The following is a 19,035-nucleotide window of genomic DNA, read 5'->3' on the forward strand; positions in this document are numbered from 1 at the left end:
CTAACTTACCCTTGTCAAAGTGGGCCATCTTTTCAGGATTTCTTCGCCACTTGGTAGACAGTTTCAGGCGTAGTTTGACTACCACCAAGAAACGATCGGAATTCATATCTGCCCTGCGGAAGGATCGCACTTGGTGTCCTCGGTAAACAAGAACATGGTCGATCTGATTCATTGTACTTCCATCTGGGGATATCCAAATAAGTTTATATACTATTTTTCGGGGAAAGTATGTGCTTCTAATGGTCTTTCTCCTTGTCTCAGCGAAGTTTATTAGTTTGATACCTTTCTTGTTGCTTGTTTCGTGGGTACTGTCAGGACAAGATGCTTTATGTTTTTAAATATGTTAGTGATGACAAACCTTTTATAATGTTCTGATTGTCATCCACTTGACATCTCGGTGTGTGGTTCAGGTAAAAATGAACATGTTTTACAACAGAAAAGAAATATTTAATGCTTACTTGCTGATGAATGGTTTTTAGCAATTACAACAGATAGCCTGTCAGCACCCTCAAAACGAGAAAATTTAATCTATTACTCGAACACGGAGAGTGAGTGAGAAACATGTAGCTGGCGTGGCTGCAGACACTAGTTTCATTCGATTAAAGAAAAAGACACTACTATACAAAAAACCACTGACTGATCACATGGTTGTCCCACAATTACTCCATGACATTATCCTCCAGTAAGTAACACAATATGGTATTGGATGTTGCCCAAGCTGCCCTGACTGTTGCAACTGCCCTACCTCTTGGCCATTAGAAACATCTGGTCATGGGTTAATGTGGGTTTCATACATCACCTCTCACCAGCTACTAAAAAAAAAAAAAAAAAATAAAAGCTGATGAACTCTGTCTGACACAAAGCTGAAGCAGCACAGAATGATGTACCCGTGCCTCTGTATCTGCTAAATCTTTTACAGTGCTTTTACAAGTTTGTGGAGCAACAGTGACTTGGACATCACGTGATGCCTATACGAAGTAGCAGATGTTATGGGGGTGAATGTGAAAGCTGCAAAAAGTACTGTAACAATAATTGGATGAGATCTTCTTATGGCAGTACTGATAAAACAATGGGCCTATTACAACATATGCTAGACAATGAAGAAGCAGAAGATATAAAAGTGATGTCAGAAGCAGTTGAGAAGATGAAAGGAGGAAGAAAAGGCAGGGGCATGTCAAAGGGAAACAGAAAAGGGACAAAGAAAACTGAGGACGAGGTGTAGAAAAGTGAAAGCAGGAAACAAGTGAAGGAACAACATTCCGCTACAGTCCAACTGGTGTGCACTCTCTGACAAAATGTATGGCATGCATTATATGGTGGACATTAAAAAATACAACAAAAAGCAGCTTTAGACTCGCACCGACAACCACTGTAAGTATCAGACACCAACAAACTCCTGTGTCGCTACTTTTGAACAGGAATAAGTACAACCATGTGAACACCATTTGGAGTGCACTTCTGTTTCGAAACAACAGGGAATTATGCCCAGCTTCGATGCAGTAACTCCCATAGCAATCTTACTGGAAGAATGCATCGCTGACAGCCTCTTAACCGAATTGTCACCATGTTGATCCCCTGTGTGTTTATCACTGTTAATGCCAACTTCTCGCTAGTGAAAGATCATAATGTCAGTGGCATTGAGTACACAATATGGAGTAGCATTGATCCTCTTCAAATTGTCGACATCAGTGCATAGTTTTTGACTTGATCTATTTTTCCATTTATTATCTCCTGTTGTAGGGAGTGGCTGAAAGCTGTACGCTCATTGTATACAAATGAATATTTATGTGACCATTATGCAATATTCTTGTACTGTGCTGTGTTAATGTTTGCAGCGTAGAAATCCTAGGACTGCCCGTGGCAATTTTTCATTGATTTAAGGATTATAAATTAACTACTTATATTTTTCTATTGCATGTACAGTCATAGTTTCACGAAACATGATAATGTGCACAAGGAAATATAAATCTGAACTAGCTATTAACCTGGGAGAGTGTGTGTGTTACTCACTGAATGCTGACTCTTGTGGTATCATACGCAGATCACTTGCCGACAATTGTAATTACCAGTTCTGTAAAGCTGAGAGTGTTGGAATTGCATTTTACTAAACTGGATCTACATTTCAATCTACTAAAAGTGTGAGGGAGCTCATACGCTTAGATGTCATTATCTCTTTGAAATGAATCAGATACAAATAAAGCTCCAGTAAAAGTATAAGTGTAAATTAATTACAATGCTCATATTCTGGAAAGATGAAGTTGTACAGATGAAACCTGAATGCATTTGCTGTTATTACATACTTATACCAGGTTGACATTGAATGACATATGATTCAGGAAATTCTCAGAACAAGACACAGTAAAAGAAATTATTTATGAAACTAAGAATATAGTGCTGTCTACCAAAAATACTTTGAAAATTTTCATGTTGTCAGTTCATGATTTTTTTCCCTCCAAGTTTATATTTTCGGATGTTATGAATGCTATTCCCATGTGATGCCCAGCGTTCATGACACCACTTGGCTGAGTAGTTCAGAAAGATTCATGGAATTATAAAAGATTATATCTTCGACATGAATGAAGGTACAAATATGGGGTAAATTTTAACTTGCACACTGTGACTAAATTTATCTTGATGCCATTTGTAAGGTTACCGAAGGGGGTCTTCAGAGTGCAACTTGCTCACTCATACATTACCAAATACATGTCAAGCTGAGTGACACTAATGCAGCAACTTTTAAAAAAACCTTTTACATTCAGGGTTTCAATAGGTGCAATTCAGTTACAACTGTACAGTGTGTTTTGCTGAGAGTACAACACTGCACCTCCTAGAGTATAAGGGGTGTACGGATCTTGTGTTCCACCACTGGCTTCCAAGAACAGCTAATCTTATAAATCCTCCATCAACATACCTACTTTGGGAGAACTACAGCAGTGTCACTCCAGGTATGCTCGTGAAAGTATAGGGTAACTCTGATTGTCGTCTGTATGTTTGTCTGTGCCTAATGGAAGGCACACTGAACATTCTGAAAGGAACACTGAACATTCTGAAAAGCAAATGAAAACTTCGATGAGTTGTATATGTATACATGTAAAAGATACACCCTTGTTCTTTTGAAAATACAGGATTTGTAGTACTATGTGCAAATTAAAAACCAACCCACATTTCTATCTTGATTCCAGTAAAAGACACAATTGTGAAATTAGATTTAAGTTGAAAGTTATTGTATCACAGAATCACACTGCAGATTACTCATTAACAAGCTGGTGCAGCTTTTTCGTCTGCCACTTCTGACAAAGCCCACTGTTTCAAAGGCAGTGAAAAAAGAGAAGCATAAATTTCAGAAACAGGCATATACCAGATTCTTTCCATACTTTATTTCAACATCAATCACATAATTTAAATTACTTCTTAGTAAATCAGCAATAGTTGCTCACTGCAACTGAACTGATGTTTTGCCGTGGCATACTGGCAATGATGGGAAATTAACACATGATGCTGAGAGTTCTGGAAGACATAGTGTCTAGTGTAAAAAGTAACTCTAATCACACTAGTTCTTGCACTTCATATTACATGGAAAAGAACTTGTAGAGTAACATATTGTCAAAGGGAGGTATGAAGTGGAACACTAATGAAATGAACTGTTGTTTGCAACAGTTTTGACCAGCCTTAATGGGAGAAATGATAGCAGTGCACAAGGAGGCACCCACAACATGCTGACAGCTGGCTTACAGGTGACTGAGCATTTCCTGTTAGTATGTATTACACATGCAATCGTGTTTCAAGAGGAAGCCATGATACGACTAACTCTTATAGTGCCAATACATTGATGACTTTGTGTGGAATCATTTTCTAACTACATTGATATTTTAATCATTGATCAAGTGAAATTTTATGCCTATTATTGTGAATCTGTTCACGTATGATTAAAAGGCTCATTTCAGATAAAAATAAAATGTGCGTGTCGCTTGGACCTCCCATCGGGTGGATCTGTCGCCTGGTGCGATTTATTTAGTTGACACCACTTTGGCAACTCGAGTGTCAGTGGGAATGAAATGATAATGAAGATGACAGTACACCCAGTACTCCAGGAGAGAGAATCTCCAACCTGACTGGGAATCGAACTTGGGGCCCCTCACAGGTCGAACGAGGACACACTAATGTTACCGATGCACTTGCTCTCTCTTCACTTTTACTGCACAAATGTGGTATATCTGGGTGTTACCTGCAACCCTCTTTTTTACTGGTCTATACATTGTTATAAACATGTGAATGATAATAATCATTAATTCCAACTTGCATATTACATCGTAGAGAAATTTGCTATTTGTTGAGTGTGAATATGTCCTACTCCAGCAGTTGTGTGTCAAGAAAGACATTTATTAAAATTCTACCTATTTCTTGTGAAGACTTGAAGCGAAATGAAATCTTGATATTGCATTTTTTATGCTTCAAATTGCAAATTTAAAGGAAACTTAGATAGCTGTGAAATATCACAACTTTTACATTAGCCCGGAAGTATCTCATTAAGCTTCAGTCAAGTAACTCTTTGTACTCCAGCAAATTTCTATATGAATATTATTTTACTTACTCTAGAAAAGAGCGTGTACAAGCCCCTTATGTTCCACACTGATGTTTGAAACTTTGGGACCACACTATTCAATTTTGAAGATGCCTAAGCCACTCATTTCACAAAGTAGTCATAGTTTGTGATACCAGAGCAGCAATGTCAGAGTTACCAATACACAAGATCCAAAAATCAATCAAGTTAAAGAAGACCGAGAATTGAACTGAATTGAATTTTATTTGATACTGTAAGATTACATTGTGTACAGTAAATGTACATGTAATATAGGACATGTCTAACAAGGGAACCTCCTCATCGCACCCCCCTCAGAATTATTTATAAGTTGGTACAGTGGATAGGCCTTGAAAAAATGAACACAGATCAATCGAGAAAACAGGAAGAAGTGTGTGGAACTATGAAAAAATAAGCAAAATATACAAACTGAGTAGTCCATGTGTAAGATAGGCAACATACAGGTGAGTGTAAACGCATGAGCGCCGTGGTCCCGTGGTTAGCGTGTGCAGCTGCGGAACGATAGGTCCTTGGTTCAAGCCTTCCCTCGGGAGAAAATTTTAATTTTTTATTTTCAGACAATTATCAAAGTTCGGGCACTCACATATAATCAACTTCGCTCTCCAAAATTCCAGGACATGTTCAGATTTGCTTGGACATATGCAGGATTTGACGGTCTACACACGGAAAGATTTGAAAATGTTAAAAACATCTTTTGACAGAGCACAGACAAAATTGTGCGACTGTGAAACTGTTGCATTCATTTGTTGCAGTTTATGTGACAAACTCTTATGTTTTCACACTTTTTTGGGAGTGATTATCACATCCACAAGAAAACCTAAATTGGGGAAGGTAGAAGAATCTTTTTACCCATTCACCAAGTGTACAAGTTAGGTGGGTCGACAACATATTCCTGTCATGTGACGCACATGCTGTCACCAGTGTTGTATAGAATATATCGGACGTGTTTTCCTGTGGAGGAATCGGTTGACCTATGACCTTACAATCAAATGTTTTCGGTTTCCATTGGACAGGCACGTCCTTTTGGCTACTAATCGCACGGTTTTGCGGTCCGGCCGCAAAACACAGAACACTGAACAGAGACGTTAATGAACGAACGGACAGATCATAACTTTGCAAAAATAAAGAAAGTAAACTTTTCACTCTAGGGAAGATTTGAACCAAGAACCTCTCGCTCCGCAGTTGCTCACGCTAACCACGGGACCACGGCACTCCTGAACTCGAACTCTCCTAGATGATGCCTATCTTTCACATGGACTACTCAGTTTGTATATTTTGCTTATTTTTTCATAGTTCCACACAACTTCTTCCTGTTTTCTCGATTGATCTGTGTTCAGTTTTTCAAGGCCTATCCACTGTGCCAACTTATAACTAAATCTGAGGGGGGTGCGATGGGGAGGTTCCCTTGTAAGTAGTAACATTCAAATCAAATCACTATAACATAACAAGAAATTGCATTTCAGTGGATGCCATCTTACTGTGGCTTAGACGATAATGAGAAAGCAGTTTTGTAGCCGAAAAAAAGACACAAAAATTAAACAGTTTGAAAAAAACTAATGTCGTATTTTGCAGTGAAATTCACTGTTAAATAAAATTTCATATGAGGGAAAACACTAGAAATCCCCTTGGATTACTCAGTAGTACCTAATGGATTGAAAAGGGAAACAGTAGCCATATTCGACTACCAGGCATGACTGTTTGGTTACCCACCTGCATACGACTTCCGTCCTGCCATCTCCAGAATGTGATCTGTGTCACAAGATTGGTTCGACTGTGAAGAGAAAATATTTAAAAAATGTACAATATTGTTTGATAGTAATTAGACTTAACAGCACTGTAGTGGGAAGCAAGAAGGCAAATAATATCAATTTTTGAAACTTTCTAAGTTCTTTACTTCACTGCTACAGCTAACTTTCTGACATTTCATACAACCAACTGCACCCAAATAGTGAGCCACAGACTGAGCCGGCCGGCTTGCTGCCTGCAAGGGGGTTCACAGCTGTGGTGGCTTCCTGCCTCCTACACGGCACAGGCAATGTGCTCCCCTGCTAGTCGCTACAGAGCCAGAAAAAACTGATAGAACTACTGTGTTAACATAATATTGTGTATGAAAGGAATCAATACGATTATGCGAAGACACCAAGACTCAATATGGCAAATCTGAGCTAAAGGAACTCTAATGGTATGTAATCCAAATATGTTTTGTTTGTAGCAATTGTTTTTCTTTACTACTTGCAACTAGTGATAAATAAAATTAACACAGTAATGGACTTCCTTGATGCTTGTAGCCAGCCACAACAAGGATATTGAAGCTGTTTCTTTACTGTGAAGGAATATATGTTAGCTCTATGTTTCATGTGTTGCAAAATTGGATTCTAGGCACGTCTTGCAGTTCTTCAGTGTCAAATCAGTCTTCCAGTCATTACAGGTAACTGTGGAGTAAAAAGGCAGTTTGTAGCACATTGTCTGCAGAGTATTTTACTTTAAACAGGTTTCCAGAGTGATGGCCCTATTACCCAGAAGCACACTTGACTTCTTTTGCTCTCAACAATTTTTAAGTGATTACTTCGTGACAACACTCTTAAGAAAGTAGTGGTTATGGGGAACATCATATTAAATTTTCTCTCGGAAATGCTTCATTCCCCCACGACAATTTCTTTGATCAGATATGGGTAATTCAGTTGCTCCACTCCTCAAATTTGTATTTAACAAACGTGTCACTAAATTAAGCTTACATTGATTGTAGTAAATCTATAATTCGCACCCACTGTTGCAATAAATGCATTTAAAAACTTTTTTGTTATTAAAATAATTTAAGATTTAGCTGTTTCAAAGTGTGTTTTACCGTTTGTTGACTGGTATGGAAACAGTACAACCCCTACCAGCAGGTTCTGAGTCTCATAAGGGGACTACGACAGCCAGTTGTGTACACCTCCTGTCCTGCCTCGCCTCACTTCCCATTTACTGACACACCTATCGTGCTGTACTATGCAGCATTGCATCCCAGTATGTGTTTAGCCTTACTGTCATTCAAACTTGTCACGATATTCAATCATTTCTTTGTCACTTTCAGAGGCAGTGAATCATGCTGGTTCTCTGATTTGAATCTTGTTACACCCATCTTCAGTTTTTTGTTTCATATTTGTTCTAATTATCATCACTGTGGAGTCTGCAACTTTGGTATGTGTTATTATTAGATCAAGTAGTGTCTATGTAATTTATGCTGGCTTAATTTGTAACTTGCAGTAAGTCAACCATTGTCCACTTAATTCTGGGAAATGACTGCCAGTAAACACAGCACACTAACACTTTCACTGTGGCATCAGTGCAGGCGCGCAACTCTCCAGTGCGGCCTGGCAACGTGCGAGTGCGTGCCAGTAACACTCTGAAACGGCAGGTACTGTCATGAAACAGATTCGAAAACTGTGCTTCCACGCTATCATCACTCTGCAGCCTCTAAATGATAATCTGCATGCTGTGCCTCGTCCTCACTACACTGAAAATCACTGTCTAGTACACTAAGTAACTGTTCCTCTGTCAATTTAACACTTTTCCTGCTCCTTTTCACATTGGAAGGTCCAGGTGTCTGTACATTAGTCTCCATTATGAACAATATAAGTTCGATAACTGACCACACAAAGGTGTACACGCTTTTATGCTAGCTTAGACGCTGCAACTAGACTGAGTAATCCGACCGTGAGCGCGGACGCTTATAAGCGTCAGCCGCACTGGCTCGTTGTGACGCTTATAAGCGTCAGCGACAGTGTTAATATACAAAATATACAGTACCAAAAAGACTCAGTCTTCTATTTATACATTGCTCCGGTGCAGGATTAAAAACATAACCCCTACTCTAAGGACCATTGTGCAAAGGCACCAATTATCCATTGCTTACTACAGCAATTTGTAACTTCGAAAGAAAATTTGTATGAAACCAACAACAAATATATAAGATGTGGCGGAGTGGCATATTACTGCAAAGTGTGAATATTTACCTTGGTTATTGTTATATAAACTTTACCATACCTTTAAATAACCTCCATGTCTTCACCATCATTCAGTACCACTCATCAGTTTTAATTTATTCTGGTTTCTGCATTAAATTTGACAACTTTAACAAATAACAGATCAAACAGTCCTGCAGCATCCACTGTTAAGGTTTATACAATAACCTCAGAGCTGCTGTAACAGCAGCTTATTTTATGCTGTAAGCCATGTGAAGAAAACTGCATTTCCTAAACAAAATAGCCCATTTTGCCTTTAAATGAACATTTGTTATGTTTATGCCTCAGCACCTGCCCCATTTACAATTTGTTGTATTGGCTGCATGGGTAATCACATTCATGAGTTGAAGGTACACTTAATTTGTTTGGTACAAACACATATGGAACTCTTGCCTGGAGGGTCATGGGCAATGACGTGAATGTGTTAACTAATGAACTACAATAGTACATCAGGCAGATCCCTGAAAAGATAGAATGTGTTTTTGTTTATTATAAAACACTTAAAGGTCTGTCAAGTGATATGTTTGCTGCTGCTGCTAACTCTCGTGTCAACACGAGCCTTCAACCTAATGCTGTCACCACTTAAAAGTTTATCATAATTAACAAGCCAGTGCAGCAAATTCTTAAGAGTGAGTGCACCTCAGATGTGAAGACGTGTTTGTAGAAACAACAAAGTCTCTGGGCACAGTTTTCTTGTGCTAAGTCATGTGTGACATTCATTGTTCGAAATGGCTGCTAATCAACTGACACCAGGACCTACTGCCAGTCAGTTAATGTTTGTATTAGAAAAGTGACTTTGGGTTGGCTAATAAAGATTCCGAGGTGAACAGCTGGACTCTTGAGAATGCAGAAACTTGTCATTCATAGTAGTATGGGAGCAGAGCTTTCAAACATGTTTCATGATGATGGTGCATAGCTGGAAGATACAGACAATGATAGTGATGAAATTGTTGAGGATTAAGAACCCTTACTGGCAGAAATTACAAGCTCAGGTGACACTTAGTAGCATGATGAACCACAGGATATGTAGTATTATCCCTTGCAAAATGAAAATGTTTACTTATTCATCTTATTAGCAAATATGCCAATGGATTTCTTTAGTCTACTACTTACCTATGATATACTCCATTGTATAGCTGATGAAACGAATAACAATGTTGTGAATATATTTCTGAGTGTTCATACAAGAATGGGCCTACAATTTGTAGATGAAAATATATTAGTATAGATAAAATATTTGTCTTTTTGGGGATTTCATTACAAATGGATAATGTGAAATCTGTTCAATTACTGGAAAGAAGCTCCTCCTCTGTGCCAAAATAGTGGAACAGTAACGAGTATGAGCACAGACAGATATAATCATCATATTACATATGATTTTTTTGCTAAAAATCTACAGCCATTACCCACAAAAGCAGACGATTGATTATACAAAACATGACAAACTAAATTATTTTAACAACAAAATGTGATGTGCATTAAGGGGCCCACTGTATTGTGCAATGATAATGACCACCTGAGAGAAGTATTGAAGGTTTGTGCAATATATCAGACTACAGCAGAGCTTTCACACATTGACTGCTCCTCGGCCACCAGCGGCACAGCAGAGCTGCCTTCTGTGGCCACATGGCTGTCATTGCAGTAAAGAAGATCACACTTGTCCAATGTACTGTATTGTGTAAGGGTGATAGTGGCTATCAACAGCAGTTCCTCCCATGTCAACAGCAGTTCCTCCCATGATTTCGTGATCTGCAGACATGTGAACAACTGATAAAGCAATGACAAAGTGTTTAAATGCAAGGAAATAACACTGCAACTGCTTATTTGTTCGCACCAGGAGCTTTAATTATTTAGTACTGAAACTCCTAACAGCACTACCTATCTATTCTCTACAATAATATACCTTTTTCAGTTATAAAGATATTTCAGCATTGTGGAAAGTGAAATCCGACTAGTGTATGAAGGTCACCAATCTGTTGAAACATTTATTGTGCACCCATAAAAAATATCGATAGTCACCTGGTACTGCAGCAAGTTCTCTTAACATGTTAGTATGGCCATGAGTAGAATGCCACCAAGCTGCCCCCATTGCTGCTTCCTCTTTGTAATGCAGCGACTGGAATGCCAATACATGCAAGTTCAGTGCAGGCTTGTTCACTGCGAAGGTAAGAGTTCCAACTGATACATCCTGGCTAGACATTGCACAATAATATTGTGCTAATCTTGGCCTCATACTTTCGCACAGTATTATTGTGCAAAGAATATTTAGCAACTGAGGGCATCTTTACCCACGAAGAGGCTTATCTTTAGATGAATCAATGATACTCAGGAGAGGAAGATTGTCCTGTAGACTATTATACCAAGCAAAAGGCACTAAAATGTACTTGCTGAATAACACAGATGGCTTTAAAAATAAGTGTATTATGCACACGGGTCTGCTTCACAATAAATCTTATGCTGAAACGGTTGTTTTATATTTGTTGAAGGAGAAGATGCATGTTGGCCATCCCTCGTGTGATCAATTACACTCAGAGGGGGGAAGGGGAGGAGAAAGACCCGCCATGAAGGAACTGTTAGAATGGGACGGAAATCAGTAGATGTGACGTACATTTACGGACAAACAAATGTTACAATTTCAGAAAATTTGGACCTCTTATTCAAGAGAAAGGAGCTTCACAAATGGAGCAAGTCAATAATGCGTTGGTCCATCTCTGGCCCAAATGCAAGCAGTTATTCAGGTTGGTGTTGATTAATGTCGTTAGATGTCCTCCTGAGAGACATCTTGTCAAATTTTGTCCAATTGGTGTGTTAGATCATTAAAATCGTGAGCTGGATGGAGGGCCCTTCTCATAATGCCTGAAATGTTCTCAATTAGGATGAGATGTGGTGACCTTGCTGGCAAAGGAAGGGCTTGGCAAGTACGAAGACAAGGCACAGAAACTCTTGATGGCTTGCACCATGATGGCAACAAAACTAGGCGTATAGTCTATGTACTGCTGTGCTGGAAGGGTGCGCAGATGACAGCCAAAGCGGTCATGTTATGAAATGAGATGGCTCCCAGACCATCACTCCTGGCTGTCAGGCCATATGGTGCATGGCAGTCAGGTTTGGATCCCACCACACACTTCTGGCAGCATTTTTGCAGCCGATCACGGCCTGGAATCTCATTGACTGGACTATAACTGTCTTCAGTGATGGGACCCACCTCAAACAGTTCTTTCTCTTGAATAAATCAGCCAATCTGAAATTATAATGTGTGTGTCTACATGTACGTCACATCTAAAGATTTCCAGCACATTCGAATAACCCTTTCGTTGTGCATTGGTTTTTTTCTTTTAAAGAGTATTACAGTAGCTTTGCATCACGTAAAACCTTTTTCAATCTGAAAACACACTACACTGGTACAATAGGGTTAACAAGGAGGAACACCACCATGGAAACTATATGTAAAACTGAATTATAAACATACTGCTTGATGTTAGCAAATGTATGATCAGAAAATGGGATAAATTAGAGATTAGTTAGATGGTGACGAATCCACATCAGCAACCAATTTTTACATGCGGGATACATAGGCAAGACCAGATGTATTATTTATATGAACGAAACACCATACGCTGGCCTAAAAAGAGCAGTCTTGCTGATTGACATGCTACTTTTCAATTGACAGTACCTAACAACACATACTCAAAGTAAAATGACGCTTTAAGAAAACCAAATAAAATAGAGGGACTGATTCTTCCAATGGAAGTTCCATGAGAAATTAGGAAGACCACTTAATGTGTATTTTATTGTTTAGCAGTGGGAACCAACTGAACAGAAAAAGCAAGACACGAAGTGTAACAGTTGCGTGGACCATGCCAAGTGCACAGACACAATGAACGAGTACAGAGAGAGCTCAATCAATCCTGAATTCTGTACAAACTACTGTGTGATTAAACAAGGCTAGTGAGGATTTTGTTTTGTAACATATATTATTATTTCCATAAAAATTTCTTTTCACCCTGTTAGTAACACCTGCCCTTTTTTCCCCCTTTCCTTCACCAAAGATGTCCATTTGCGTGTTGTCTGAATCTTACTTTCTTTGCATTCACAATTATCAGTGGTGATATCTAGATTGTCTTCAGTGATGCTTATGACAAGTGCAACTGATGCTTATGTGGTTAATTGTCAGTAACAGACACCTACAAAACACAGACTTCATGATTCTGCTCAAGTGTTATTTCAGCTTGTAGCACACACATGCTTACAAGTTTTCACGTCATAGGTTGATGGCTCATACTTAAAACTCACAGTGCGCATTAACATTTCCTGTCAAGCATTGGAATCACTTTATCAAAGACAGGTTTAATGTAGATTCCTGTTTACAAATACTGTGAGGATGTGCACCTGAAAAATCAATGATATTAAATTTTCTCTTTCAGGGCATATGACCAGTACTCTTTCCAAGTAATACCAGTAATGGGGCAACTCATAGCTGGCCAATGGAAACCATATCAATACCTTGTTGAAAGCATCCGGCAGTTCCCCTCTCAGGTAAGCTCAACAGAAATGCAAAACAATACCAATTACACAATATACATATAGTGTGTTGTGTGTACAAGTGTATTGTGTACTTTTTATCATTTGTGTCAGTAGTTTTCAAAAGTCTTTGAACCAGATGTGGAAATTTGTGAAGACTTAAATTTAAGATGTACACGTCTGTTTTATTGCGTATCTTATATATTTTTTTCTGTCTTCTGCACAGGATGCGTTCAAGACCATTATTGAAAACACTGGCTTCTCTTGTGTTACATACGAGAATTTGACTTTCGGGGTGGTTGCAATACATTCTGGATTCAAAACCTAAATGTGTAATTAAAAGAAAGTAATAAAGGTATAAAAGGTTGTTTGAAAATGACTTTTTGAAACTTGTGATAAGTAATTTAATGTAATTTGCATCTATATCTTTTATAATACACATTATAGATGTGGCCATTACTCCACAATTTAGGAGTCACTTTAGAGAGCACCAAACTTTTAACCTAAACACTCAACCAGAGTAAAGAATACAGTTCCACTCAGTATCATGTATTTTACTGTGGAAACAAATGAGTGCTATTAAATGACTTATGTTGTGCGGTGAATTTACAAGCACTCTCAACAAACTTCCAATAAAAATTGATCAGCTTTCCAAATAGTACACCTTTTCTATAAGAAATGCACAAGCATTGCCAGAACAAATCATTTTTAATGATATATTAGTCATTTAATAATTTTTTTAGCAACTGGCTACATCAGAAATGATTATAAGAACAGCTGCACATGCCTCTTAGGTAATCTAAATAAACAATTGCATCAGAGCTGCCAAATAAAAAGGAAAGTATGGCTAATGGAACTCTATAACATATACACAGATCATTCAACTTCTTACATGACTATGTAGGAAAGTCATAAGAAGAAACAGTACAATACTGGGACGAATATGTAAACTATGAAACAAAACAAAAAATATGAATGTATACTTCAAAAGGATATCACTTAAGAATTAATAATGAACACAATCATGGAACAAAGCTGCAACCATCTTGCACAGCTTTAGTTTGAACTCTCATGGAAACAAAGCATTCAAAAAACAAAACATTTATTTTCTTCTATTGTGTAGTCAACCCCCATCTCAAACTGCAGTGTCACAAATTTATATAAGAAAGTGAGCAAAACACCAATACTGTAATAATTTTGACATTTTAGAATTATTTTTTTGTTTTCCTTTAAATCCAATAGTAATACTGTCAATGTAATTCAATACAAATTCTTGCCTTGGAAACAAGTCATGGAATATAACAAAACCAACAATTCTACGTACAGGTAGCAAAGTATGAATAGTTACAAATTTTTGAACAGTATGAATGCATTTCTCCCAGTGGAAATGTGGTTTGCAAATATAGGACGGACTGCTGCCAATTACCCGCTCTTGAACAGCAGTATCGCTACCTGTCCTAAATAAAAGTAGATAAAGTGTCGTGTCTCGTGGGTCACATAACTTCCAAAGTTGCGGCCCACAATGCAGTGCCACGTTGGGTTGTACTTCTTATCAAATTCTTTCTTAATATAAGCTGCTATGTCCTGGACACACAAAAAGTAAAGAAAGAAAATTAGTATATGACTTATTCGCAGCCGATCACACACACGCGCACACGCATGCACACACAAACAAACAAAACTAGAAATCAAAATATAATCCAGAATTGTTTCATTGAACTTTCTGTTGTCTGAACCAGAGCCAAGTGACTACATACAGACTTTTCTGCTGTACTCTGGACAAAAAGGAGAGTAAATATCTAAGAACTTCCTTCTATTCTGAAATAAGGAAAATCAATGATTGTAAGGGGAGCGCCACACCATAAGCAATCAAACTGTTCAGCTTGTCACACATGGCACTACTGTCAAGTGCTGATTTTGACTGTCAGCTTCAACACCATACTTGTTACCAAACAACATACAATTTGCTACACGGCTTGTTTATCTGCACAGTACATTTACTATCCGACTGCTGAACAAAATGTTCAGATATCTGCAAGGCTACTTCACGTGTACTCAGAGGGGATAATCTGAAATCTAATGCTCTACTGCCCACTGCTTTGTTACTGACCCTAGTCTACTAACACATACCGAAATTTTTTTTTTTTTCATTGTACCTACCTACAGTTCAACATCTCCTTTCCGAGGTAAGTAGCAATTTATCCTTTTCCCAAAATTACTGTAATTCCATCCCGGGCTTTACATTGTTTCAAAACATGTAAAGTAGGAATGGTTCCTTGTACATTACAACTGTTTAATGGCACCCAGATGCTGTTGCTAAACTCTTAGTAACTCACAAACACTTAAGCCAGCAACATAATCTCTGAGAACTATAAGCACTGAGCACAAAGTTCATACAGAACAGTGCCAGCCATGAACAACACATTTGGTAGTGTACTAACTCATATCCATCTCATCACAATTTTTGCCAATGACAATTGGCTACCATGAAGTTGAGCCTAAGATGGAGGAAACTTTGTAAAACTAGCTCAGATACTGAGACTGGGAGGGATGGTCATTGACTTTCTTATGATGATCAACATGGCACACCAAATTTGAAAGTTAACCTGAGGTATGGGGTGTTGGTGGTGGGTGGAGCTCAAGTAACAAAATGAACTGTTACCTACGACAATTTTGAGCCTGTTATTGACTCTCTATTTACTTAATAAATAAATAAATTAAAATTTGAAAACATACTCTCCATTTAATGCAAAATAAACACTATATTTCTGGCACAACACCCAACTTTTCCATCACTATTCACAACAGAACATGGATAGTCACAAAATATTTTGGTTATAATACTACGCATTCACATGTTCATGATATTGTACAATTGTAAGCAACTTTATTGTAATCAAAGCAAATTCTGCAACATACATACATTCGCAAGATTATTTTATATGAATGCAATCTGTTAGTGCATTTATTTATTCATTCATTCATTCCCAGGGATCCTTTCAGAATGGTGTAGTATTTTTCCTAATACAATGAAAACAAATATAACCAACAAATATACACAGAATATATGCTTTATGAGAGTAAGAGTTGAATTTGTTGACTTTGCTAATTCACAACCAAATTGTCACAATCCAACCTAATCTCTATCTTGGGCTATGCTACAAGATTTCAAGGTGTGTGTGTGTGTGTGTGTGTGTGTGTGTGTGTGTGTGTGTGTGTGTGTGTGTGTGTGTGTGTGGTGTTCCCTTATCTCCAAACAAAATAATGCTTTGGTGACTGAATCTATACTTGCTGTTCCAATATCTGCTTCACATATACTACATTTCATCATGGCAATATGCAAATTCTGTTTTTTAACTGATTCAGATAATTTTAACTTGTGGCAATCTGTCAAAGTGAAAATATGGGTTCCATATATATTAAGTGGCAACATAAATGCTCTACTTTTTATTACATAATAGAAAAACTGTTGCAAGAATTTGGGTGCTTTACATGTACATATATTTTGCATCACCTAAGAAGGATGTACTTTAGGGTCTAACTTACTGCCACCAAGTTCATTGAAGATTGGGCACATCTTCAAGATGAGAAGGATATTGGCTGTTTTTAAAAGATCTTGCATGGTATTTGCAATAAGTGGCCTGGTGAAACTTTAGATAAAAGGAACCTTTACTGGAATAGAAATTGAATGTAAATTCAATCACTCCACCAATGCACCACCCCACCTTGCTCAGCAATTCCTTAGTAAACTCTGAAATATGCTGGGTCAAATGCAACATTACCAACTTTACATAAAATTATTGCTTTGGAAGAATAGTTTATGCCCTCACTACGCATTCAGGTAACATTCAAAATTTCATTGATGGAATTTCAGAACTAAAAGCAAATTTTATGTTATTACATCAAATGTAAAATGTTAAGTTTTACAGAATATACATGAACACGATTAACAGCTTCCACCAACAAATCCAAAAACTTATTAAATCCTTGCATCAATATGCAAGTATGGTGGTGCAGTGGTCAGATACTTTACTCCTTATCGGACAATGACAACACACACCCCCCAACTGGTCTATACACATTTTGGTTTCCACTATTTCTCTAACAAAAAATACTAGTTCTTTGAAAAGGGATTGGCCAATCTCTTTATGATTTTGCCATTCCTCATCCCACAAATTAAAGATAGTTGTTTCTAAAAAGGGATGCTACTTTCAAATTTTGGACTATGAACATATATGTGTAAAGTTATCACCAGGTGTTTCACAGGCATTGTCCAAGTGGTTTGCTGATTTTTTCTCCGAGACGATAACCAAATCAACAAATTAATTACGTGGGGACACATTAACATGGGTTCGTAAACACAGTTCTGCTTTACTCTTTATATACCTTTGGCATAAACTTCGTGATTTTTAAAATTACCTCATACATGAGCGCTTAACTGAATGAGGTCAGAAGTAAAAACCAAACGCTTCAAACAACTTACCTTTTCAATGTTATATTTTTCTAATGCTTGTGTTGCACAATCTACTGCATCCTGCTGCATCTCCTCAGACATATCAGCATTTTTTATCACTGCTTTTCGGTCAGACATCGTTCTGGGCCTACAATTAAAACAGGAAAATTAAAATACAGACAACACACCATTAATGCAGACAACATACCATTAATGCGAGTTCATGCACAATTTATTTGTCGTAAGTAACACATGCAGGAAGCAACAAGTTAACCTTATTCATACTACAATTTAAAACTCACACCTGTCAAAAGTGACTAAGACATCTACTTTCATTTTACGGATGCAGTGTCTAAACCTGGTTTCCTAAGTAGAGCAATATAATATAACGACAGAACGTGAAAATTTAGCTCTGTATTAGGGTGCTGAAACTAAAACAAACAATAGGGGAGATGACAATGATGACGCTAGTCTGCCGGTTACAAACCGACGATACAATCCAATATTTTAAATATAATAGAGAAAATTGTCTTACCTTAAATTATCCTGTCCTCAATACACAAGACGCAAATTTTAATTTATAATGGTAACTACGCTCCCCCTTCAAAATACCTTAAAGACTAAGCAACATTGACTTCCCTACAATTGCGGGCAAATCCTCTTCATTGAAAACTGAATTCCTGCAACCCTATTGGCTGAAGCTTAGAGTCTTCTACCAGGGTCTTCTATCAGACCAGCATGCATTGCGAATCTGCGCTCTTCGTCGTCTGTCTCTTGCTTTCTCACTTACATGCATTCTTGCGTCGACACCGATAGTGTTTTGGAACCACGCAAATCAATATTCGATGACGACATGGTTAAATTTTTAACAAACAAAACGGAAAATGATGGCAAAGATATGACTAACTTCAAAATTACTGATGCACTAATGCTTTTCCATGCCATATTCTATTGGAACCGAACGTGCACTAAATTTTACTCTATTAGAATTTCATTACTGTACCAATTTATGTTCAATTTAATGGAGTCAGAAAATGTTGCTTTTACGGTACTGCTCATGGGCTGTTTCTAGAATCATAAAAAAGGTATTTCCGTCAAGTAGATCACAATCAGTAAACGGAAGTCAAATTTTGCAAACATTTAGAAACAAGCAACACATTCTTGAGTAAAGAACAGATACAGGAATTGCTGTAATAAGCGAAAACCATAAAACAAGTACACATACTAGTACTACTAAACTTTATGGGTAAATGAGAAGATTACTCACAGTTGCACTAGAGCTCGGTTATATATCAGCCGTACGGTGACGTATTCAGTAAGCGAATTTCGATTTAGGGTTGGTTCTTACAATATTCTCAAATTTTGACTGGGCTAACAAGCGAACTTGTATTCGCGGGAACTTCGTTGCGTTTGACACAACGTCAACAGTCTTTTCTTTATCGATCTTTCGCCTAGTG

At 37.7% G+C, this 19,035-nt stretch overlaps 2 protein-coding genes across 3 annotated transcripts in view; one reads left to right on the plus strand and one right to left on the minus strand.

Moving 5' to 3' along the window:
- The window catches only part of LOC124625804 (2-methoxy-6-polyprenyl-1,4-benzoquinol methylase, mitochondrial), a 167,836-nt gene extending 154,335 nt beyond the window's left edge, over positions 1-13,501 (plus strand). Inside the window, exons 4-5 of the mRNA XM_047149267.1 lie at positions 13,029-13,140; positions 13,352-13,501. Coding sequence (XP_047005223.1) covers positions 13,029-13,140; positions 13,352-13,453 — 214 coding nt within the window. The 3' untranslated portion in view covers positions 13,454-13,501. The remainder of the gene's footprint in view (positions 1-13,028; positions 13,141-13,351) is intronic.
- A 14-nt stretch (positions 13,502-13,515) lies between these two features.
- LOC124625806 (dynein light chain 1, cytoplasmic) lies at positions 13,516-19,002 on the minus strand. 2 transcript variants are annotated; one of them, XM_047149271.1, is made up of 3 exons: positions 18,846-19,002; positions 17,609-17,726; positions 13,516-14,709 (listed from the first exon to the last, which is right to left on the minus strand). In XM_047149271.1, the coding sequence occupies exons 2-3, from the start codon at positions 17,714-17,716 to the stop codon at positions 14,548-14,550; spliced, it is 270 nt and encodes an 89-aa protein (XP_047005227.1). In that variant the 5' UTR covers positions 17,717-17,726; positions 18,846-19,002; the 3' UTR covers positions 13,516-14,547. The 2 variants fall into 2 exon arrangements, with proteins under 2 accessions (XP_047005227.1, XP_047005226.1); XM_047149270.1 differs by lacking the exon at positions 18,846-19,002 and adding an exon at positions 18,114-18,292.
- Between the last annotated feature and the right edge of the window lie 33 nt (positions 19,003-19,035).

This window comes from Schistocerca americana, chromosome 8 (assembly GCF_021461395.2).
Source record: "Schistocerca americana isolate TAMUIC-IGC-003095 chromosome 8, iqSchAmer2.1, whole genome shotgun sequence".
NCBI lineage: Eukaryota > Metazoa > Arthropoda > Insecta > Orthoptera > Acrididae > Schistocerca > Schistocerca americana.